Here is a 24772-nt window from a genome sequence, read left to right on the forward strand (position 1 = left end):
TGATATGTGTATGTGAAAAACTGGCTGTCCCGTGGATTTCTAAAGAGCTTGGTTTGCCCAGTAAAATGAAGATATTTACCAACAGAATGAGTATCTCACTTCAGACAGCGCACTTTCAAATGTGTTGTGAAAAGTTTGATAATGATTGTCAGGAGCTCCAAGTTCTCATGCTTAGGATGAACTCATTAAGTTTTAACAATGTAGCAGCTTTTCCCTGACACTCTGTTTTTGATTCCCAGACACCAGCTGTTACTCATGTCTTCGCCATTGCTAAGAACGTCTTTGGTATTACCGCAGTGTGAAAACTTGTCTGCAGTTTCCCGAAAATGGAGCATCTCAACGTGACTTAAAGCACCCTGCTTTAAGTGTTGCTGGCGAGCGGCATTGGCCTTATGATTTATTTAGGAATGCTTTATCAGGAGGAGAATGCTCTTTTGTAAACATGAATTGCCTGGCTTTTTCTCTAGGCTTCGGCCTCTGTTTTCACTTCATTGAAACATTGATCTTCGCCTATTTTGCTTCCGTATGGTTGGCCGACTCACAGGGTCTTTTTCCAAGGCTGGAGAATGTGGGGGCTTTCAAGAATGTTTCTGTCGTGCCAGCCCAAGCGACGTGTGGACTCCCAGCCAGAACCACTTTTTGTCACAGCTCTGCAGCTGCTGCAAGGGTTCAGTTTTGCACCCAGCGGCTCTGCATCCAGGATTGCCCATACAGATCTTCACCTCCTGCCTACACTGCACTTTTTTCTGAAGGCCTCAGGAACTGCATCACAGTAGACAAGCGTGATCTGTGTCCCAACTCCCGTAGCAATTCCACAAGTTTAATTTTCGGAAATCACAAGAATTGCTCTTCTTCTCCTCCCTCTCGGAGGCTGTCGGCATCATTTACTTTAGCTGTGTGGTTGAAACCTGAGCAGGAAGGTGTAATGTAAGTAGGAGAGTGAGTGTAAGCTTTCCTCTGGTCCTAAAAAATCAGTAGTAGCTAAAATTATTGCAACTTGCATTCCAAACTAGAAATGAAGGCTGATGCTTTGGCATTCGTGGGGTTGAAGACCAACTCCTATGTTAGTCTTTTCAAGTTTACATTCCATATGTTTTTTTTCTTAAAATAATTTCCTTTTCTCTTTTCCATGGATGAAGTGAGCCCTCAAGAAAAATAAAATGTTACAGTAGTTTAATTGCAGGAAGACATGTTTACACCTGTCTCATTTATTTCCTAGCAGTTTAGACACCGTTAGTCTCAGCCTTCAGAGGCTAAACTAGGCTCAAGTGTGAGTTTTAAGGCATGGGGACTGGTAATACAAAAAATTGGTATTTTAAAGTCTTCCTCTAGGTTTGTATAAACAATGTGCCTCTACTAGAGCATAAAATTTTCCTCAGGCAAATAGCCCTCTGTGGGTTTAGGACTACGTTTTATTTGTCCTGTTTCCCCAGGAAGAGAGGTTTGTTTAACTCATGGAGGACGCCTGATAATATGAGTTGATAATTGTGTAATATCCCATCTCTGAAAAGTTATGCCATTGATCCCAATAGAAATGCCTTCAGTGAGTTTTGATTAGGTTCATTTAACACCATTTTTTTGTTAGTTTATATAATCACCTGTTTTTCTTTCTGTAATAGTTTCTAATGCTGACATCTGACATGTTTCCCCTGAGTGCTTGGAGCCAATCTGGAAATCTGACTACGGAAGGCAGTTTTGGCTTATTTTTGTCTTCCTGTAGGGCTTTTGGCCCTTCCCCTTGTGACGTTTTCTTTGCGTGGAGAGCACTGGCGCAAACATCTAACTACTTGTGAAACAAAGCAGAAGAGTCTTCTATCTCATAAGCAAATATGACTTCAGTGTGGTTGGTGTTTAGCTTTAATTTGCCAAGTGAAAGTTGGCATATTTTCACTTTGTTTTATTTGGAATGAAAATAATCCCAAGCAATTATCTCTATCTCTGTATCTCCCCGAAGAAAACCCTGTTTTCTTACTGTTTGAAATGTCAGTAAATGCAACCCACTCAGTTTATGTAACTAATGTCCCAAGAGTCTTAAAAATGGTCTCTTGGCAAATATGGCTGGGGCAAAATATTTTTTCCAAGCTTTCTGCAAGGGATATGTTTCTACCAAATTCTTCTATGGGTATGATTTTGTATAAATAAGACAGAGGGCTATTTAGAGAGGCGGCAGCAGATAGTTTAGTTTAAGGAGTTCATGTATCAAGGGCATTTCCATTCTCAAAACGGAAAGAACTATGGGAATTGGGGGAATTTCGGGGTGTTTGCACTAGATAAGTAAAACAAACAAGACGTGGATTATCCAATTATTGTTTATCCAGGAGCGGAATAAATCCAGTTCCTAAATATTTTGCTACCTGCCTTCCTCACTTTCATTATCTACCAAAGCTGGTATGTTTACAAGCAAACAAAATAGCAAGGAAGATAATCAATAACATATTAAGAAATGCATTTTCCATAAGCTTGGGGAAATAAGCCTGCATTTGGTAAATATGTTATCAAGTAATGGTTAAATTCTCACTTGGAGATTTAAACTCAAGAAAAATGAATAGAGGCAAATGCTCCTTAGATTTTTAAGACATAGAGGTAAGGAATAAAGGAAAACTTTCATTCCAGTGACTTAAGAATATCCATCTACCAAAGGGTTAAAAAAAATCACAGTAGAATTTCTATAAAACCATACTTCTACTTTATATAAAACCTTTATGGCAACTAAACCTATTTGCCTAAAGCAACAATATACTTTTCAAAACTTTATTCCCAAATATGGGTACAATATAGGCTAAAATAGTGACTATTAAATGTTCTGCAAAAAATAAAGGCAAGTGAAAAGAAATAATTTGTGAAAAATACCTTCTAAGGAACACTTTAAAACCTCTTTAGCAATAAGTCTTGGTTGACCCAATCTTATCTTTGCCTTTCAGATGCTTCATATTCAATTCGATCTCTAACATCAGTTTTTGAGGAGCTTCTGCACACCAGGCTATGCTTCTATCCTCAGAAAACTCATGACCTAATGGGAAAACATACATTGGTGTTACTACCAAGATAGCATTGTGTGTTAGCACAAAGAAAGGATCTTAAACCTTGAGCAGGAAGGGGGTTCTGGGATTAGGTGCAGAGATGCCTGAGCTGAGTAGGAGGCAGCAAGATGAAGAAAGGACCCAGATTTCTCCAGTACCTGGCGAAATCCTCCTCCTGGGCTGCACCACCTTCTTGAGTTCTTGTCTATGAGATGCACGTTGATGAGCATCTTTAGTAGTTAATTGGGAAGATGTCAATGGCTAATGGCAGTGATAGTTCTCCTTAAGTAGCAGATGTTTGGGAATAATCCATTCAGGGGGCTACTAGCAAACCTTCATAATATTCTGTACTGTAAAAAGTTGACTTGCTAGGTTGAAGTGTGATAGAAATGATGCTTAAGCTTATGTCTCTCTAATTAGTGGGTACAGACTGGCCAGAAATATGCAATGATAATATAATTAATATAAAACAACTTATATTAAACATAAATTAATATAGAAAATGAAAAACATTTAAAAAATGCTACATGTCTATTTAAAGGGATGAGTAAAGAGTGGCTTCTGGGAAAAGGCTAGAAATGATTTTTAAAAAGAATTTTATAACCAGTTTGATATAAAATCTAGCAATTCTCTCTGAAAATTCCTCTGTTTTATCAAAATATTATTTGACTGTGTTCTTAGAAGATGGGGTGACTTTTCATCCAAGATCATTAACATCCCTATGCCTCAGTTGGGCTCTGAGGTGATGGAGAGCTAGCAGGTCATCTGACAGATGCTGGCTTTGGCCTCTGGCCTATTGGTGATGAAGTAAGTGAAGACTACCATTGTCCATTCTCCATCTCAGCATGGGAATTGAATAGAGCAATTCTGACTTCAGGACTAGCAGTTTAGAGCCTTCTGTGGACACTAAACTCTCTTTATATTAAAAAAAGAAAGAGAGAGAAAAAGAAAGACTTGCGCTGGTGACTCAAGACCCAAGCAGGATGTGGTGCGTTTTGCTGATTCCTGTAAAAGAAAGAGCAGAAGAACTAATGAGCCAATAGGCTAAATGTTAGTTTTGCAGATTGATTCAAGCACTTCAGTTATTCAGTTGATTCAGTCTCATCAAGCATCTCTATTAAAGTGTGTGGAGGCTCTGGAGACTATATTGTAAATAACAGTTCTATTTTTTTTTTTTTTAATAAATGGGCTTTCTAATTGGAATAAAGCTTGCACTGAATATAGTGACATTCAGGCGCTTATTCACAGTGTCCCCCTTTGAGTGGTCTTTGGAGCTATTTTAACAATGCACGACTGTACAACGCCTTAGCATGTCTTTGGGTTGGGTGCTAACCTTTTCTCTTTTCTGGTTGCTTCCTAAGGTGTGTTATAGAAAAGACAGTGGATGGGCAAATTGTGTTCAAACTCACAATATCTGAGAAAGAGACCATGTTTTATTATCGCACAGTAAATGGTTTGCAGCCTCCAATAAAAGTAATGACACTGGGGAGAATTCTTGTGAAGAAATGGATTCATCTTAGTGTGCAGGTGAGTAAAATAAAAGATATTTAACATTTGGTTAAACATGAGGATCTTTCTTTCCTTTGAATGGCATCCTCCTCTAAGATCTGAAGCAGTATCTTTAAAGTTCAAATATTTGTAAAGGAAAAACAATATTTAAATGACCTACTGATGTACCCCTTGATATACCAGCATTTTCCAGCTCAAAATTGCTGTGAAATCTCCCACAGAAGCCTAGGGCAATGCTCTTTAGAGAAAAAATAACCTGGGGAAATTTTATTTGGTTAGTATATTTTGTTAAAAAAATGTGTCAGGTTTCTTTGGTGTCTACGACTAACTTTACTAGTCATGGCAGTATTAAAACCCCTGCCTGGTTTTAACAGCTGTCTTTTGCAGGTAACATATGATGATGTGAATAAAATTTGGCTGTTGCATGAAAATGCTGACCTTAGAACTAATGAACTTTATACTCCAGGCTCCCCAAAAGTGTTGTATTATTACCATAATTGTCAACCACAGCTTGTATTGACCTTGGAAGCTGTGAGGCTGAGCTAACTGCGAGATGTCTGGATTTTACAGTTCCCAGGAGTAGAGGCGGTTTATCCTTTTATCTCTTCAGGACACTTGAATGGCCCAATGCAGCCAAAAGCACCCTGGCCTTTCATACCAGAGGTACTGCCCCCAGGATATGCTCTCATAGGAGGGTCCAAAGGAACCCCATTTACACTAGATGGCATTTGCACCCTCATTCATTTTATGAAAATAATCTTTGATATCTCACTTTTTTTCCCCAACCTGAAACAGATAGTAAGTAGATTTCCTTAGAGGATCTTGAGAATCGGTAGTTGGATTTTAAAGTCTATGCGACATTGATATCATTCTGGAGGATTTAAATATACTTTGTGCATATCTTGGTTTTGCCTGATGCTGTGAAATTCTGCCATGTATTTGCATATCAGCGCATTACAAACCTTAGCAAGAAAATTTAAAATATAAGCAGAGAGGTAACAATGATTGATTTCCATAGGATGGTACTGACAAAGGAATATCCAATCAGCATGTTAGGCCTTGTCTACTCAGCTTTTAGTTAGGCTATGAGTTTAGCAAACAGTTGAGAGGGAGCTACATTTCTACATCACTGTTGAAAGGACCTACGGAAGGGTGGGTCATATCTGATATCAGGCTCTGTCTAGAACACATGCTAGCTTCAATTTGTCAGTTCTTAGTCTACATGAAAGCAGTGGCAGGTAAGGGAAGGATTTGTTCTATATCTTGAAGTTGTCCATTTCACCACTGGCCAGTGCAACAGATTTGGTTATAATGTTAAAAATGTGGAAATAGAAACTGCTGAAGAAAGGGAATACAGAGATGTCAAATAGGAATGTTTGTTGCATATTTTCCTATCAACAGTGGTTTAAACTCTTCTTCCTACCTGCTTTTAATTTGCCTTATCAGTGCAACTGTGCCATGTTTTGTCAGGCAGTAGTACATTAAATGCTTTGCAAAGAAAGTTGAAAATCCAAATGTGAACAGGTAACCATGACTGAATTACTCTCCTGGGAGTAAAAAGGCTCTTAGTATGCCTTTTGAAATCAGCATTATCATTTCAGTACATGTCAAATACGAAACATTTCCTAGTTTAGGCAAAATGTCTTTATGAATCTTTAAATCTTACCCTTATTTCAAGGAAAGGTTAAAGTACTTATGATTTAGGGAGACTGCTTTACTTCATAACTGTTTGACTATCAGGGGAAAACTTGTCCTTTCCAATTTGTACGATCCTTTTATTTATTTATTTTCACATAAGTATTTTCCCCCATGCTACATTTTACATTAAAATTGCAGAACTAAACATTTTATAAACATTAAACAAGCCATGTAAGTCGGCCATTTTTATTCATCTGGCATTTATGGATAGATTTGAGGGTACCCAGAATTGTGAGATTCTGGACTCATTCAAATGAAAACTAAAGAGTGATTATTTACTTTACATTAGAGATCTGCACAGGGTTCTTTTAAATTGAACACCCGTCTGAATGCATATAAGATAGTCTATATGTATTATAATTGTGAAATTTGTTATAACTCATATTATAAATGTTTAATAAGGAATGTGCTCCTTCCTTAAAAATTGCTATATAGGAGATTAGGAGTAGGGAAATCGGATTCTGGTAATACTACTCTGTAGTCTTGACAAATTGATTTGACTCAGTTGCCTTACTTATGTAGTAAGAGGATTGGACTGGAAGAACAAAATGAGGCTTCCTTGAATTCTACCTTAAAAAGTTTAAGTGGAGTGTGGATTAATATATACACTATATATTAATGTATGGAAAGCTGTTGAATTGCATATAGGGTTGTCTAGACGGTAGGAGATGGAGATAGCTGCATCAGCTGACAGTCAGACTTATGCTTTTTTCTGTTCTCCCATGCTCTCTGGTATTTACACAGAAACAGCTTTTTTTGGTATATTTTATGGCCAAGATATGGACAAATGCAGCTTGTAATTCTTTCACTGTATAACTGGAAAGAATATATTTTAATTTTAATATAAAATGTATCTTATTCACTGTTGCATTATTATGTAGTGCATCCATATTCTATTTGATTTTGGGATCAGGGACTTCCCTCATGCTGGGTATAGGATTGAACATATATAACTGATAATCTGGTTTAGCCAAGTTTCAAATTGCAAGTTTGTAATTAGCATGTATGTATATTTTTACTTTTCTTACAGTAGAGCCACAAATCCATGAATTTATATGGAGTGTATGTGTGTGCATGCATAAAAATAAAACACACCTTTACTCATTGAATTATCTCTGAAGCCAGACTTTAACTTACAAAGTTCTAGTGATACAAAATTAATCAACAGATTTGACCTTACACCTTACCTCAGACAGGTCACCTAGTGTCAGCTTTCCATCAGTAAAATCAGAACTGTAATTTCCCAAATTCAGAAAAAAGAAATGGGTTTTAAGTAATGAAATCCCTGGGCAAAAAATATGCTGGAAGAGGCAGGCCTAATGAACATTAGAGGTCTAGTTTCTTAAACAAAAAATGCCTCATGTTATAGTAATGGATCTAACAGCTTTTATTCAAGAACTAGCATTTTGAAGCCTCAACCTGTTGGAAAATGATTAGTTTTAAATTAATATTCATTCAGGGACTTGAATCTGACATGATTGCCAATTTAAATTTCACTTTGGGGTTTAATATATTGGCTATTTCAAATTATATCAAGCTGAAATTCGTTATGTCATATTTTTTGTACTAAAAGTGGAAAAAATCAATTCAGACTTTTTATTATCAAATGGGGAACACTGATAACATTAGCAGATTTTTAAGGCTTAGTTTTCATATTGAATCAGCACATGCTATAGTTACTGTAAGAGTTCTCTCCTGATTTTCTTTTAGAAAAACTTTTGAAATACGTAAAAAGATTTTGCTTCAGCAGTTTGTTATGGATTGGTAGGCAAAATTACTGGGAAGTATATTCACATTTAGTTGCCTATTATTTAAAAATAAAACCTCAGTCAGAGGTTTCTATGAAAATACTGTTTTTCTTTAAGCAGTACCACACATTTTGTGGACAAATAACACCCAAGAATCATTAGTATAGTGACCCTTTGGTAATTATGCCACAGTGCAGTAAAACAATTACTATAGTTTAAAATTGTGAAGTACTGCAACTATAGAAGCAAGAAATGGTTTGCAATGAGATTATACACATTTTTCTATGCTGTTTTGAAGGCTCCTAGATACACTGACAATTTGAGTCACAGATGGTTCTAGCTACAATAATGCGAAAAAGAGTAGTTCTAACCTGACACAATGAAGGAAAAATGCATGGTAAATAATGTCTTAGGAATCGATAGATAAAGAATAGGAGTTTCATAATCATAGTTTGTTCATGAAATATGTTGTTTTGATTTATGTATTCAATCTGAAAAAGGAAAACTATTGATAGTTCTGGAGAAAAAGAAAATGCAATTTAACCAACATTTGTTAGAAGAGATAAACCAAGTCTTCTCAATTAATCTCTGGAGTGTATGCCCATGTGCACACTTTATAAAGGTATTTCCATGTGTCTATTGATTGAGGGAATGTAAGACCTCTATGCAGCCTTGTGACAGCTTCCTGTTTCAGTTCAGTAAGCTTATCTTGGAGTTCTCATGAGAATACCCCCTTAACCCTCACCTCAAAAGAACCTCAATCCATATCTTGCCTTTAATAATTTTCATTGCTTTTAAATGATTACTATGTATATATTGTGCATGCATATGTTAAATATTGTTTGTGCAAAGACTTCTGTTTGTATCCAGCCGGCTGAATTCGCCCAAGTTATTTGAATCATTTTAGTTATTCAGAACTAAGTAAAGATCAAAAGAACTTGATGAAGCTTTTCAGAATAATCAGTTAAAATAGAAGATAGTAATAATTGCCATGATAGAGCGCTCACTGTGTATACTGTATGAAGTGTTGTGCTTGCTTAAACTTCAAATGCTAATAATAGTTCTGTGATGTTGACTTACATTATCTCCATTATAGAGATGAAAAAAATGAGCCTTAGGTTAAATTAACTGCCTGCATCTACAGTCTCAAGTTTCTCTGACCTTTAGCTAAAACAACAGTAAATTGTCACGAATCCAGGTCATTGTGAAGATATAAGGAGTAATTAATTTCAAAGTTTTCTGAGTCTTCCCATCCAAAAAAGCAAAAACTTTTGTAGAGTAAATATAAATTAACTTTTGTACATGTTTGGACATATTTGTGATGTTTCATATATTTACATGATTTGTATAAGTAATTAAAATCAATGTTTTGTAGCTTTATTCCTTATTAATAGAAGTAATTTAAATGTACAACAGAATGAAATTTTATATAAAAAGTTCTGCTTCATATCTGTATGGCTTATGGCAATCAGAAAGACTACAGGGGATTAAAGAAAGAACGTCCCACTTTACCCCATTCTGATCACTTGGTTCATGCCATGCAGATCCAAGCCTTCTTAGGATACAATAGAAAAAAGGTGCGGAGAGGGATTCTTTCCACTTGATTATGGAGAGAGGTCAAACCATCCAAGAAAAAATGAATTATTCGTTGTGTGTTTCTGCACGTGACTTTAAAATACAATACTTGGTCAGAAGTCAAGGCTTTAACTCTTGACCATTTACTTAAAAATTGTGTAGCCCTAGGGAAATTATGTAATTCCTCAAAATGTTAGATTCTTGTTACAAAGATTAACCCAGATTAGTTAGCTTATGTCATAAGTGTGACATGTAAAGAACATAATGTCTGTTAAAGCACTTTATAATCACTGTGATGGAGCTTAAAGTCTATTAGGAGGAAAAGACAAATAATCATACCAGTGAGAACAAAATTATAACTGTGATATGTTCTATGGGATTGTGTCAAAGGCCAATTTGATCAAACACTGAAGTCAGGGAAGTCTCACTTGAAGAAATTATATTACATATGTGTATTCATTTTATTGGTCTGCCCTAAAAAAATCACAAACTGGGTAGAGCTTAAAACAACAGAAATTTATTCTTGAATAGTTCTGGAAGCCAGAAGTTCAAAACAAAGGTGTCCTCAAGGCACTGCTCTTTTTGAAACCTGTAGGGGAGTATCCTGTGCTTTCTCTAGGGGCTGGTATTTCTAATCTCTGCCTCCATTATCACATGGCCACCTTCTCCAGTCATGTCAGTGTCTTCTTTTCTCATAAAGACACAGTTATGCTGATTAGGACCCGCCCTAGTTCAGTATGACTTCATCTTAATTACATCTGTGAAGACTTTATTTCCAAATAGAGTCACATTCACAGGCACTGGGGATTAGGACTTCTATCTTCTTGGGGGACACAATTTAAATGGTAACAATATGTATGCAATAGAATGCATAGGATTCAACTAGGCAGAGAGTAGAGAAGAACATTCTATGCATGCAGAGCAAATAGTGCAAATGCTGTTTTGTAAAGGAGTACGTGAAACTGAAAGGTGAGTGTGGGTAGAGTGCAGTAGACAATGTGGAACAGAGTATGAAAGGAAGCCAGAGCAGTTCAAAGGGGCTATGCTTCCAAAAGCATTGTTGGCCATACTACAGTTTTTCAATGGGACTTTACTCCAGTGTTTTATATAGGGAATTGGAGACAGGGGAGGTAGGGGATGGGAGGAAATGTATGTCCTGAGCGGGATCTAGTCACAAAGACCACTTTGGTTGTGTGAGGGAAAGAGTAAAGGACTGTTAGGCTACTTTCAAGGCCCAAGTGAGATGTCAGTACACCTTGAACAATAATGGAACAAGTAGATATGCAGAGAAGTGGTCAGCTTGAGATGTTTTGGAATTAAAAGCAAAGGACTTGAGTGAAATAAGTCAGAGAAAGAGGAAACTCATGTGGTTTCACTTATATGTGGAATCTGAAAAATATAAAAACAAAGCAGAAATACACTGGTTACCATGGGAGGTGGAGGGAAGGGTGAAATTGGTGAGGGGGATAAAGAAGTGCAATCTTTAAATTGTAAAACAGTGTAGTCATGGGGATGGAGGAATAGCATAGGGAATCTAGCTTTATGGTAACTGCACCTGTCATTTGAGTGTTTAGTAATGTGCGTAGTTGATGAATCACAAAGTTGTTCCTCTGAAACCAATATAATATTGTATGTAAACTTTATTGTAATGAAAAGGAAAGTTCAAGTTTGTATTGGGAAAAATATATATATGAATCAGAAATAAATTGTGAACATGTATATGGGTCACGAATAAATGTTAACATAAAACGTAACAAAGGACTTGATGAAAGAAGTGTGGAGGTTAAGGGAAAAGGAATATTTGATGCATCCGGACTTTTGGCTTGAATAATTGCAAGGATAATAGTTTTATTTGCCTAAATTGAAATGCTGAAAGAGAATCAGATTTTTTTATACTCAGTATTCATGAGCAAGACTTCAGCCGAGGGCAATAATTCTCCACTATGGAAATCATTAGCATCATTGGGAAACTTAAACAAAAATACTGTGATGCCCGCAGCCCATGATGTCTTCACTGGTCCAGGGTAGAACCCCAAGCATTATTTCTTCCTTTCTCCCTTGATGGATTAAAATGTGTGCAAAAAATAAAATCAGAATTTCAAGACAGGAAATGATCATCTCCAATTCAGGTCTGTAGGGAAAGATGCATAGAGAGAAAGCTAGCATGTGAGTTACACTGGAAGGATAGGTAAGTTTTTAATAGGTGAAGAAGAGGCAGGAAGAAATTCTATGTACCAGGAGCAGTGCAACAATGCCTGGGAGATGGAAATAGCAAAGGATGTTAGTAAGAGTGGGGAGCCTGAGTTTCTTAGAAAGAAATGTATTACATGTTAACTGAAAAGGGCTGAAAAAGTAGCTTAGAGGTTTATGTAGAGCTGTGAAGTTTTTCTGTTGTTTTCTTTCCCCACCCTCCTGGCAGACAACCCATGTTTGCTTCACCTGCTTTTAGTCCAGTTTATTTGGTTACTGTTATAAGCCATTTCTCTATATACAATGTATATATACACATAAAAAAATTTATTTGGATGGGGTGTGCAAAGAGATCACCACACATCACATTACTGTGTTTACCTTTCACAATCTGTTATCAGTCTAATATTTCACAGTAAAAACTTAAGTTCAGTAAGATCTTTCCTATGAAAACACCTTCAGTCAAGATCTAAAGCAAGCCATGATCAAACGAACATATAAATTTAGAAACTATTTGAATAATTCAGCAGTATTTCCTGCTAGAAAATGGCTGAATCTCAGCCAATAGCTATAAAATATACAAAATATACCAAAGGAAAATATATACAAATATTATAGTGCACATTTTATTATACATATTTATTGTACATACACTATTAAATGTTATATATATACACAGTATTAAAATTGAAAGTTGCTATAAAAAAGAGTATTTTCCAACATCTACTTGTTTTAACAGTCTCTGGTCTTGAAAATGGCACTATGGTAATGCTGTCAAATTGGTAATGATTAAAATTTGATTGTAGTGCCTTTTAAAAACCTGTATTATCCAATGGAATGGTCATTTATGTCATATCACTTTCATCTAAAAGCCAAATATAATAAGATAATTTTTGCTTTCTTGAGGATAGGCATTTTTGTGCCCACAGGGCTAACTGATGCCTTCAGTTATACATGACCAATTCCTTCTAAAGTCAGAAAGAACAGTGTGCATATAACCCAGGGCAAAAATTAGCCTGTGGTATGTATCACTTGGTAGTGGAATGGAGAATATGACTTTATTTAAACATGAACTTGAGTGGTTTTATTTTTCCATGCTGTTTCCCTTGGTATTTGTCTCTCTAAAATGCAGCAAACGTGTTCTAAGCAATTGTATTGTTCTGGATGCATAATAAGGGCATATGTTCAAAACACTAGTTTCAACATTTTTTATTAAGGTTCATTGATATACACTCTTATGAAAGTTTCACAAGAAAAGCAATGTGGTTACTACATTCACCCATATTATAAAGTCCCCCCATACCTCAATGCAGTCACTGTCCATTAGCTTAATAAAATGCCACAGTCACTACTTGTCTTCTCTGTGCTACACTGTCTTCCCCATGACCTCCCCCACATCATGTGTACTAATCATAAAACCCCTCAATCCCCTTCTCTGTCCCCCATCCCTTCTCTTTGGTAACCTCTAGTCCCTTCTTGGAGTCTGTGAGTCTGCTGCTGTTTTGTTCCTTCAGTTTTGCTTCATTGTTACACTCCACAAATGAGGGAAATCATTTGGTATTTGTCTTTCTCTGCCTGACTTATTTCACTAAGTATAATACCCTCTAGCTCTATCCATGTTGTTTCAAATGGTATGATTTGTTTCTTCCTTATGGCTGAATAGTATTCCATTGTGTATATGTACCACCTCTTCTTTATCCATTCATCTACTTACAGGCACTTACTGAGGTTGCTTCCATATCTTGGCTATTGTAAATAGTGGTGCAATAAACATAGGGGTGCATTTGTCTTTTTGAATATGAGAACTTGTTTTCTTTGGGTAAATGCCTAAGAGTGGAATTGCTGGGTCAAATGATATTTCTATTTTTAGTTTCTTGAGGAACCTCCATTAGTTTCAACATTTTTAAGCCAAAGAAAGTATAGTTTAAAAAGAAACAGTTAGGAGAACTTTTCCAAGAATGGGAAGACTTTAATAAATTTGCTAATCTTCCAATTATCTAACTACTATTGTGAAAAAATGATATTAGCAAATATATATGCTATATCATATGTATGTAAATATAACTGTTTATGTCAGAATATGCAATTTCGTTCTTTCTAAATATTACATGAAATAATTCCTAAAAAAATTGAATTGCATATTCCAGAAGTAGAAAAAAATTAGATAATTTTTGTTTATGCTTAGTTTCCATGGTTCTTAACCTGGGGAGGGAGGGAAGAAAAGAAATGGTGGGGGAAGGAATAGAGTCATTTGAATTGGGGAGAAAGAGGTGGGGGAAGATAGAGCCCAGGGGCCTGGGGAGGACACTCAGCTCGTGCCTGTTTCACTGTGGTGACCAAGAAAGTTTGAGTTGTGAATGTATAGTATGTAATGTTAAGTTGTTTGTTTTCTGGTATGCCAATCCATTGTGTAATTCTAATTAATTTGGCCAAAATCTGCTGCATTGCAGCCATTTGGGAGGTATTGGTACTTTAGGAAATTTATAGAAAGGAATTGGGTTTAATGTTTGGGTTGAAGAAGAGGTAGAGAGAAAAAAACCAAAAGGGTGAGCTGCAAATGAAATAAATTCCGTGGGAATACACATGGAGACGAATGGTGACCATTATAATCCCCTAAAATACCTTCAATAGCCTCAGGCAGAGCATCTTAAAATACATGGGAAGAGGCTTTTGTAAATATTAAAGAGAAATGTGACCCCAGAAATTTTGAGAACTGGGAAGCACTAAGCTTGGAGAGGTGCAGTGCCAACGGTGTTTGTTTAATTATTTTTAAAGGTAATCATAGATTCAATAGGCACTTGTGAGAAATGATACTGAGAGAGACAACGTAGCCTTTAGCCATTTCCCCCAGAGGTGGTGTCTTGCAAAACTGCAGTGTATACCACAACCATGCTATTGACATTGATGGAATCCACCCATTTTATTTAAATTCCCCATTTTTCCTTAAGTACTGTGTGTGTGTGTGTGTGTGTGTGTGTACTTCTGTATGTTTATCACATGTAGTTTTGTGTGTATGATATAGTCAAGATACAGAGCAATCCCATCACTATGGCTACACTTTTATAACCACACCCACCTTGTTTCTATTGCAGCCCCAGGTCCCTAACTTCTGGCAACAACTAATCTGTTCTCCAGTTCTAAAAGTCTGTCTTTAAAAAATGTTGTCTATACACATGGAATTGCACAATATGTTACCTTTTGAAACTGACTTTTTTTACTCAACATAATTCTGTGGAGAGTCATCTAAGCTGTTGAATATATCAGTAGTACATTTTCATTGGTGAGTAGTAGTCTGTGGTATGTATATACCATAATTTGGTTAACCAAAAGATACCTGGGTTATTTCCAATTTTTGGCTGTTAGAAATTAAGCTAATATCAACACTTATGTATGGGTTTTGTTGACATGAGCTTTTATTTCTCTGTGGTAAATGCCCAATAATGCAATTTTTGGGTTATATGGTGGTTACATGTTTAGTGTTTTAAGAAACCGACAAACTGTTTTTGAGAGTGACTATACTATTTTAAATTCTGACCATCAATGTATAAATGATTTACTTTCTCTATATTCTTATAAATATTAATATTGTCACTACTTTTATTTAACTGTTCTTAAAGGTATGTAGTGACATCTCATTGTCATTTTAATTTGCATTTCCCTAGTAACTAATGCTGTTGAGCATCATTTTATGTGCTTATTTGCTATCTGTATATCTTATTTAGTGATATGACTCCTCATGTCTTTTGCCCATTTTCTAATTGGATTGCTTGTTTGTAGCTTCTTTTAAAAATCTTTTTAATAGGCTCTTTCACAGAGCAAAAGTCTTATTTTTAATGAGGTTCTTTCACCATTAATTAGTATGTTAGCTGCTGATTTTTTATAGATGCTCTTTATCAAGTTGAGGAAATTTCACTCCATTCTTGATTTACTGAGAGTTTTCTGGAATAAATTATGTCAAATTGGTGTTAAATTCTTTCTTAAATGTTTGTTAAAATTTTCCAGGTATCTAGTGAAGCTTTTGGGACTTGGAAATCTCATTTTTTTGCTTGTAAATTAGATTAGACTCTTTAATGATTATAGTCATAAGTGGATTGTCCATTTCATCTTGGATGACTTTAGGAAGTTTGTGGTTTTTAGGTAATTGCCCCATTTTTTTCTGTTGTTGAATTTGTGACTGTAATATATTATCCTTTATTGTTTCTTAGTATCAGTTTGCTGACTACAGTATCTAAAGTGATATCTCCTGTTTCATTACTGATATTAGTGATTTGTGTCTTCTCTCTTATATTTGTTAGTCTTGCTACGTGTTTATCAATTTTATTGACATTTTTGAGGACCCACAATGTTTTCTCTCTTGATTTTCCCCCATTTCCCTATTTTCAGTTTCATTTATTTGTGCTTTTATATTAATTACTTCCTTCCTATGGCTTTTGCTTTGAACTTATTTTGTTCTTCTTTTTCTAATTTCTTGAGGTAGAAACTTAATATCTCAAAATGTTTCCTCTCTTCTCATGTAAACATTAGGTTTAGTTCAGTGCTGTTATTTAATGTTTAATTTAATTTAGTATTTAATGTAGTGCTAAAAATTTCCCTCTTCACACTATTTGGGATGACCCCCCACATATTTTAATATGTTCCATTTTATTTTCACTCAGTTCTATGTATTTTCTATTTCCTTTGGGACTTCCTCTTTGTCTTACAGATTAATTAGAAGTATGTAATTTATAATTTTAAAATTATATTCTACTGATTTCAAATTGGAATCCACTGTGGTCAGAATATGCTCTGTATGACTTTGATGTTCTAAAGTTTGTTGAGGCTTTTTATTAATGGCTCAAGATGTAGCCTATCTTGGTGTATGTTCCATGGACATTTGAAATTAATGTGTATTTCTGCTGTTTTTGTGTAGCATGTTGTATATATATATTTTGCATGTTTTATGTTTACATATATAGCATGTTTTATATGTATATATGAATATATACATATAAATATATATAATTCTGTATACATATTTATGTGCATATATATATAGCTCTATATACCTTGCATATATATCAATTATATTTCTATCTATTCATCTAATTTTAATCCTGTTTGTCTTTTATGTGGTATATTTAGAACATTTTCATACAAGCTTCTTCTTAGGCTTATATCTGTAATTTTATTTCTGTTTCTTCCTTCTGTTTTTGGAGTTTCTCTTTCTCTTTTCTTACCTTGCTATAGTTACTTGAACACATTTTAGAATTCTGTCTTTATTTACTTATAGCACTTTTGTGAATATATTTTTATAGTGTTTTTAGGGTCTCTAGCTATTGCAGTATACGTAATTAATATACCACAGCCTACTGACATTGACATTTTTTTGCTTCATTGAAGTGTCAAAGGCTTTCTTCCATTTAGGTATTAGTATTTAATGTAGTACTATAAATTTCCCTCTTCACACTATTTTGGCTGTCTCCCACATATTTTGCCCCCTTTTTAAGTATAATTGTCTTGGGCATTTCCTTTCCATACACTGACCACCACAGCAATGGTGTTAATTTTTTGCTTCAACTATCAAATATTATTTAATAAACTCATCATAAGGGTTGCTTACATATCTCTCCTTAATATTTCTCATTCTGATGTTTTTATTTTCTTTCTAAAGATTGAAACCTTCTGTTATCATTTTATTTCTGTTTAAAGAACTTCCTTTGATCATTCTTTAAGGATAGGTTTGATGAAAACAAATTCTTAGTTTTCATTCATCTGAGAATGTCTTGATTTTCCCTTCATTCTTAAAGGATATTTTTAATGGACATAAAATTTGTGATTGAAAGTTAATTTCTTTCATTAGCTGAAACATGTGCCTTCTGGCCTCCATTGTGTCAGATGAGAAATCTGTGGTTATTGAAATCAATATTCTCTTGGAAGTTTTTCATCATTGTCCTCTGGCTAATTTAAAGGTTCTCTCTCTCTCTCTCTCTCTTTCTCTCTCTTTCACAGAAATTTAATATTGAATGCCTCAGCATTAATTTCTTTTATTTTATCCTAACATTTGGACTTTGCTCAGCCTCTTGAATCTGTACATTTAATGTCTTTGCCATATTTGTAATGTTTTCAGGCATCATTTTTAAAAGACATTTTTGGTGTCCCTCTCTCTCAGAATCTGATTTTACAAATACTAGCTCTTTTGTTACTTTCCCATAGATCTTTAAGGCTCTGTTTTATTTCTTTTAATCTTTTATCTCTATGTTTAGGCAAATTCTATTGATCTGCCTTCAAGTTCATGGATACTATTTTGTTGTCTCCATTTTACTCTTCAGCCCATATAGCAAATTTTTATTATTTCAGTGGTGGTTTTTCTAATCCCTTTGTTTCCATTTAGGTTAAAAAAAAAATCTATTTCTTTGCTGGGATTTTTTTTTCTTTTTCATTTGTTTCAAGAGAATGCACAATTGTTTGTGTAAGTAGTTTTATTATACCTGCTTTAAATCCTTGTCAGAAAATTCTAGCATCTAATCCAGCTCAGAGTTGTTATATGTAGATTTTCTTTTCTCACTCAAGTCATGGTTTTTTTAGTCTTAGAATGATGATGTGATTATCATGTGATCTTGGACATCTTAGTTTTTATATTATGAGACTTTGGATCCAATTGAATCTTCTTTTTATTAGCAGACTGTTCCCATGTTGAGGTTGCATAACGGCCAGGTGGGGGTGTGTGTGCAGCTTTTGTCCCTGCAGCACCATCCCAGCAGCAGTGCCTTGTTGCAGGTGTGAGGGCAGGAGTTTAACCTCCTCTTCAGTACCTTCCCAGTGAGTGTGGGCCACCTGCTGGCTCCGCCTGCCTCCAAATGGCCACGGGTTCTTAACTTGCCATTGAGTCGCGCTACCACCAGAGAGGGGAGAGCACATTATTGACTCATAGCACTTTGCTGTTGTGGGTGGGAGTGGAAACTTAGCTTCCTGCCCGTCCCTAGTGACACCAAGGCATGGGAGAGGGGACCGTCAAGTACCATCTCTTCTGTCGCGTCAGTCTGCCTCATTGAGGCCAGGTGTGAATAGAGGTTCAGCTTCCCACTTGGGCTCAATTCACAAGGAAGTGAGGTAGGCAGTGGAGCGCTGATTAACTCTATCTCATGACACACCCTTTACTCTTTACTAAGAACAATGAGGATGGGGCTCAGCTCCCCTCTAGGCCCTGCTCACTTAGTGGAGGTGGGGTGGGAACCGGACTGCAGACTAGCCCTGATGCATAACATTCCATGCAGTCTCATTGCTGTGAGGTGGGGATGGATGTTCCACTGCCAACTGGATGCCTCTGACACCGAGTCTAGCCCTGAATCCTACACTTCCTTGTTCAGTCTTGTTCATGCTGGGTGAGTATGAAGGCTCAGTTCCTGACAGGTCCCAGTGAGAATGGGTGACAAGCAGAGTGCTTACTAGCCCTGCCTTGTACCTCCTCATTATGTCTTACTATCGCCAGGTAAGGGAGGAGGTTCAGCATCTCCGTGGGTGGGCTGAGATGATATTAACCTGATGAAGAATTGGAGTACATCCTACCTCAGCCAAATAGGGAATGGCAGGTCAGCTATCTGTTCTCCCTGACAACACTGCTTTGGAAGGGGCGTCAGAGTGCCACCTCCTTCCATTGAGCAGGAAGAGTTGCTTGCTTCCCCCAGGTGGGGAATGGAAGATCAGCTCCTTGTTTGGTTTGTCAGCACCACCCTGCAAGGGAATTGGAACACTGCCTGCTTTTGCCGGGAGACATGCAAGGTTAGCTCTCGGCATGGCCTTATCAATACCACTGTGTAGAGGAATCTGAGCACTGGAACTTTACTTCTGATGGCTGGGGAAGGTGGAGTGAAGGCTTAGTCCCCTGACGGACTTGCTGAAATCATGAGAAACAGAGAGAGAAGGAAAGAGGGAGAGAAGGAGGGACAGAGAGGGAAGGAGGGAGAGAGAGAGAGAGAGAGAGAGAGAGAGAGAGAGAGAGAGAGAGAGAGAGAGAGAGAGAGAGAGAGAGAGAGAGAGAGAGAGAGAGAGAGAGAGAGAGAGAGAGAGAGAGAGAGAGAGAGAGAGAGAGAGAGAGAGAGAGAGAGAGAGAGAGAGAGAGAGAGAGAGAGAGAGAGAGAGAGAGAGAGAGAGAGAGAGAGAGAGAGAGAGAGAGATGGGAAAGGAAAGAATGAACGTGTACATGCATGTTTCTTCCATTGGTATTTGGCTAAATTAGGGCAGATATTGCCAAAAAGGTTTTCTGTTTTAGGCCACTATTTTTCTGGTCCTTTGGAAAGTAGACCTTTCTTGGAAGTTACTTTATCTGTGCCTGTTGGCAGTTCTAAGATTATTCTAGAAAGCTCTGTCTAGGATATTTGGGCAGTAATAAGAAAACCTAGGTGATTTACTGCTCTGTTGTTCCTCAAATCCTGAGCCCCTAATATTTTGCTTTTTTCTTGTCCTGAAGAGTTGTCTTACACTTGTTTTTCTTAGTAGGTTTTTTAATTGTAGAGAGAGGACCTGGGAAGAACAGATCTACTCCATCTTTCTCAAAACCAGAGTCAGTCTTAGAATTCTTCATTATGTGTAAAACACATTGGCTAAAATGGTGGGAAGCAGGAAGAATCCTTTGTAAAATGAATTGGATATAGAAAAGAAAAAGGAGAAGATACGCTGGTCACATATTGCAAAGTCAAATCTGACAAAGCTAGACAGGGTCTTATTTACAAATAAAAACTTGGCATGAGTTGCAACAGTGTTTAGATGTACTAGCTAATTGTAAAGTGCTTATGAGAAACATGCATGAGCATTTACAGATTCTCTTAATACTTTTCAGCAATGATTTTTTCAAAATGGAAGTTAAAAATAGTCTTAAATTATTTCTGAGGCAAATATCATGGTGGATATAGGTAAAATAACTCCATAGGCCAATAAGGTGTGTCCTTCATTGCTTGTGATAATTGAAACCACAACTGCTGGCAGAGAGCCATCCATTCATGTGGGCAAATAGAAGATTAATTCTCAATTAGAAAGAAAGGCTTGATGCAAGGGCAACATTTGACTTGGCATCAATGTTGTCAACATTTCAGATAATTTCCGTGACCGTGAACCCTTCAGGGGAAAGAGAAGTTATTTATGTTTCACAGGAAACTGAGAATGGAGCTAGGGAGATAACGCAAGTTTTCCTTTAAAAATTTTTTCCTTTTTCAATTAATTCTGGCAGGTATGTCTTTTGGAAGCACCCTAGGTGTTGAAAAGCTATTTGTGAACCCTCTTTTCATGTTACAATTACCATCACCTTGGTTTATATGTGATTTGTGAATGAGTGAAAGTAGAGTCAGTATGATGCAAAAGCAATTATCATTACTTGCAGATCTCTTGACTAGGAGCTTCTCGTGTTAATATATGTAGTTTGGTGTTCATTTGTACCACGTGTAACTGGTTCATGTAACGATTAAAATAATAAGCAATGCTTGATCATGGTTCAAATAAATCCAAGGATAAATTCTTCTATTCATTAGTGAGAGCTTATCCAAATTAGACTCTTTAATTACGAGCTGTTGTTAATTTTTGTGGCAACCTATTAGATATACTGTCCCAAATCATTAGCACTTATGTAATTGAGGACTAATGATCGGTAACTTACTTTTTAAATGTACAGTGGAAGCTCTTGTGGAAACTGCATACTAATAAATACCCATTTTAGGTACTACTTCAGGCAGAATCATAGAAAATCCATGTGGAATTTTGGATTTAGCATAAACAAAAACATATTAGGTTTGCTTATTGAGCCAGATATTTAAAACCAGAGCTGTACCCCTAAGCAAAAAGTCTGATTGAAGATTTACCTTGTACTCTAATTTGGTAGAGCTTTCTGTTTCCCTAAATCACATTACATTTCATTCTATTACATACTTTTGATACATTTCTTAAACTAATCTAACTTTATGCCTTTGTATAACAAGTGATAGAGAAAGATATTGAAATGTCTACTAATGTATATATGTATAGTTGTGGAATGTTCCATATGTACATTCCTGTGGGGGAAACAGAATAAGTGAGATCTTAGAAATTACCTCAAATTTTCATTTTGTTTGTGTTCACAGTTTTCGTTAGGATTTGTCACATCCTTGAATAGATGCATAGCTTTGGGGAGGATTCCCCAGTCTTAGCACTATTGACATTTTTCACAGTGTAATTCTCTGTAGGGCTGTGATGTGCATTTGTAGGGTGTTTAGCATCATCCCCGGCCACTACCTATCTAGTAGATGCCAACCACCTCTCCACCTGTCTCCATCCAAGTGGTAATAAAAAGCATCTTCAGATGTTGCCAAATGTCTTGTGAGGGGCAAAACTACCTTTATTTGGAGGAAAAAAAAACCGCTTTCAAGTTTCATCCGTATCTATTTCATTGCCTTATAATTTGCACAGAATATTTTTTGAGGTGTAAGCTGTGATGTTATGTCCATACAGAAAAGGCTTGCATTTAAGGTTAACTGTATTTAACTGGGAGAAATGCATCAAAGCATAAAACAAGAAAAATAGGGACAAAAAGGAAATTCTCAAATGGCTTACGTAGTCTCTAAGGATTGTTAAAATGAATTCTGAATTGGTGTCATATTACATTTTGCCTTAAAAGAGATACAAGTTATAGAAACTAAAGTTGACTGTTACAAATATCTACTCAAAGAAAGTGCATAGAATTGTTAGCATCAGAAATGTACTTAGGAGAGAAAGAGCCTCAATTATATGAAAATAATAGGATTTTAGTAGTTAACTTGAAAAGAAGACCATTCCTGCAGAAGTTTTAAAAGAGTTTAAAGAGTGCTACAAAGCCACAGTTACTCAAGGCAGTTTGGTACTGACACAAGAACAGACCCACAGACCAGTGGAACAGAATAAAGAGTCCAGATATTAACCCAAGCATATATGGTTGATTAATATACGATAAAGGAGCCATACACATACAGTAAGGAAATGGTAGCCTTTTCAATAGTTGCTGTTGGCAAAACTGGGCAGCTACATGTACAAGAATGAAACTGGTTTACTGTGTAACTCCATACACAAAAGTAAATTTGAAATGCATCAAAGACCTGAATGTAAGTCATGAAACCATAAAACTCTTAGAAGAAAATATAGGCAAAACTCTTGAATATAAACATAAGCAACTTCTTCATGAACATATCTCCCCATGAGCAGGGGAAACAAAAGCAAAAATGAACAAGTGAGACTATATCAAACTAAAAAGCTTCTGTACAGAAAAGGACACCATCAGTAAAACAAAAAAGGTATCCTACAGTATGGGAGAATATATTCATAAATGCCATATCTGATAAGGGGTTGACATCCAAAATATAAAAAGAGCTCACGCACCTCAACAAACAAAAAGCAAATAACCCAATTAAAAAATGGGCAGAGGATCAGAACAGGCACTTCTCCAAAGAAGAAATTCAGATGGCCAACAGGCACATGAAAAGATGCTCCACATTGCTAATCATCAGAGAAATGCAAATTAAAACCACAATGAGATATCACCTCACACCAGTAAGGATCGCCACCATCCAAAAGACAAACAACAACACATGTTGGCGAGGTTGTGGAGAAAGGGGAACCCTCCTATACTGCTGGTGGGAATGTAAATTGGTTCAACCTTTGTGGAAAGCAGTATAGAGGTTCCTCAAAAAACTAAAAATAGAAATACTATTTTGACCCAGGAATTCCACTCCTAGGAATTTGCCCTAAGAATGCAGGAGCCCAGTTTGAAAAAGACAGAAGCACCCCTATGATTATCACAGCACTATTTACAATAGCCAAGAAATGGAAGCAACCTAAGTGTCCATCAGTAGATGAATGGATGAAGAAGATGTGGTACATATACACAATGGAATATTATTCAGCCATAAGAAGAAAAGAAATCCTACCATTTGCAACAGCATGGATGGAGCTAGAGGGTATTATGCTCAGTGAAATAAGCCAGGCAGAGAAAGATAAGTATCAAATGATTTCACTCATTTGTGGAGTATAAGAACAAAGGGAAACTGAAGGAATAAAACAGCAGCAGAAGCACAGAACCCAAGAATGGACTAACAGTTACCAAAGGGAAAGGGACTGGGGAGGATGGGTGGGAAGGGAGGGATAAGGGGGTAAGGGGCATTACGATTAGCACACATAATGTAGGCGAGGGTCACAGGGAAGGCAGTACAGCACAGAGAAGACAAGTAGTGATTCTTTAGCATCTTACTACACTGATGGACAGTGACTGAAATGGGGTATGTGGTGGGGACTTGATAATGGGGGAAAATCTAGTAACCACAGTGTTGTTCATGTAAGTGTATATTAATAATACCAAACAAATAAATAAAAAATAAAATTTAAAAAAGTGTTTAGAGAGTAACACAGTGTTTAGTATGACATCAGATAGAGTTAAAATATCTGGACCAGTTATTAAGGCTTTAAGTTGATGATCTGTCTAAGCCATTTGTCCAATTGACAATTGAGAGACATTTGCAGGTGATAGTTGACATTTCCTTGAAAAGTCTGTTAGTTATCCTTTCTGGTAAAGATTTTGAAAGGGCAGAATAAAAGCATTATCACATATTTATATGATACATTCTGCTTTTGACATTTTTTATTCATTTAAAAAACAAAGCAAAATTACTCCTTTTTTTGGTCTACAGTTCTATTAGTTTTGGCAAATACATACTGTTGTGTAACCACCATCCAATCAGTATGTAGAAGAGTTCTATTACCTCCAAATATTCCTTTGTGTTACCCTTTTATGCTCAATGCACTTTTCCTGCCTCTACCCCATATCAACGTCTGATCTGTTTCCTGAATAAATATCTAGGAGTAGGATTGCTGGCTCATATGGTAGATGTATGTTTAAATTTCAGAAATCGACAAACTTTTCTCCAAAGTAGCTATATTATTTTGCATTCCCACCAGCAAAATGTGGTTGCTTACATCCTTGCCAGCACTTCCTTGAGACAGTCTGCCTGTCTATCCATCTGTTACTGGCTGAGTTCAGTCTCTTTCATTCTTGTTCCCTCTGCA

General features: G+C 36.3%; 1 protein-coding gene across 1 annotated transcript in view; it reads left to right on the forward strand.

The window, feature by feature from the left end:
* Positions 1–248: 248 nt before the first annotated feature.
* USH2A (usherin) overlaps positions 249–24772 on the forward strand; it is a 722977-nt gene continuing 698453 nt past the window's right edge. Inside the window, exons 1-2 of the mRNA XM_036931704.2 lie at positions 249–927; positions 4382–4547. Of these exons, the coding sequence (XP_036787599.2) occupies positions 443–927; positions 4382–4547 (651 nt within the window). The 5' untranslated portion in view covers positions 249–442. The remainder of the gene's footprint in view (positions 928–4381; positions 4548–24772) is intronic.

The sequence above is a fragment of the Manis pentadactyla genome, chromosome 19, assembly GCF_030020395.1.
Source record: "Manis pentadactyla isolate mManPen7 chromosome 19, mManPen7.hap1, whole genome shotgun sequence".
Taxonomy (NCBI): Eukaryota; Metazoa; Chordata; class Mammalia; order Pholidota; family Manidae; genus Manis; species Manis pentadactyla.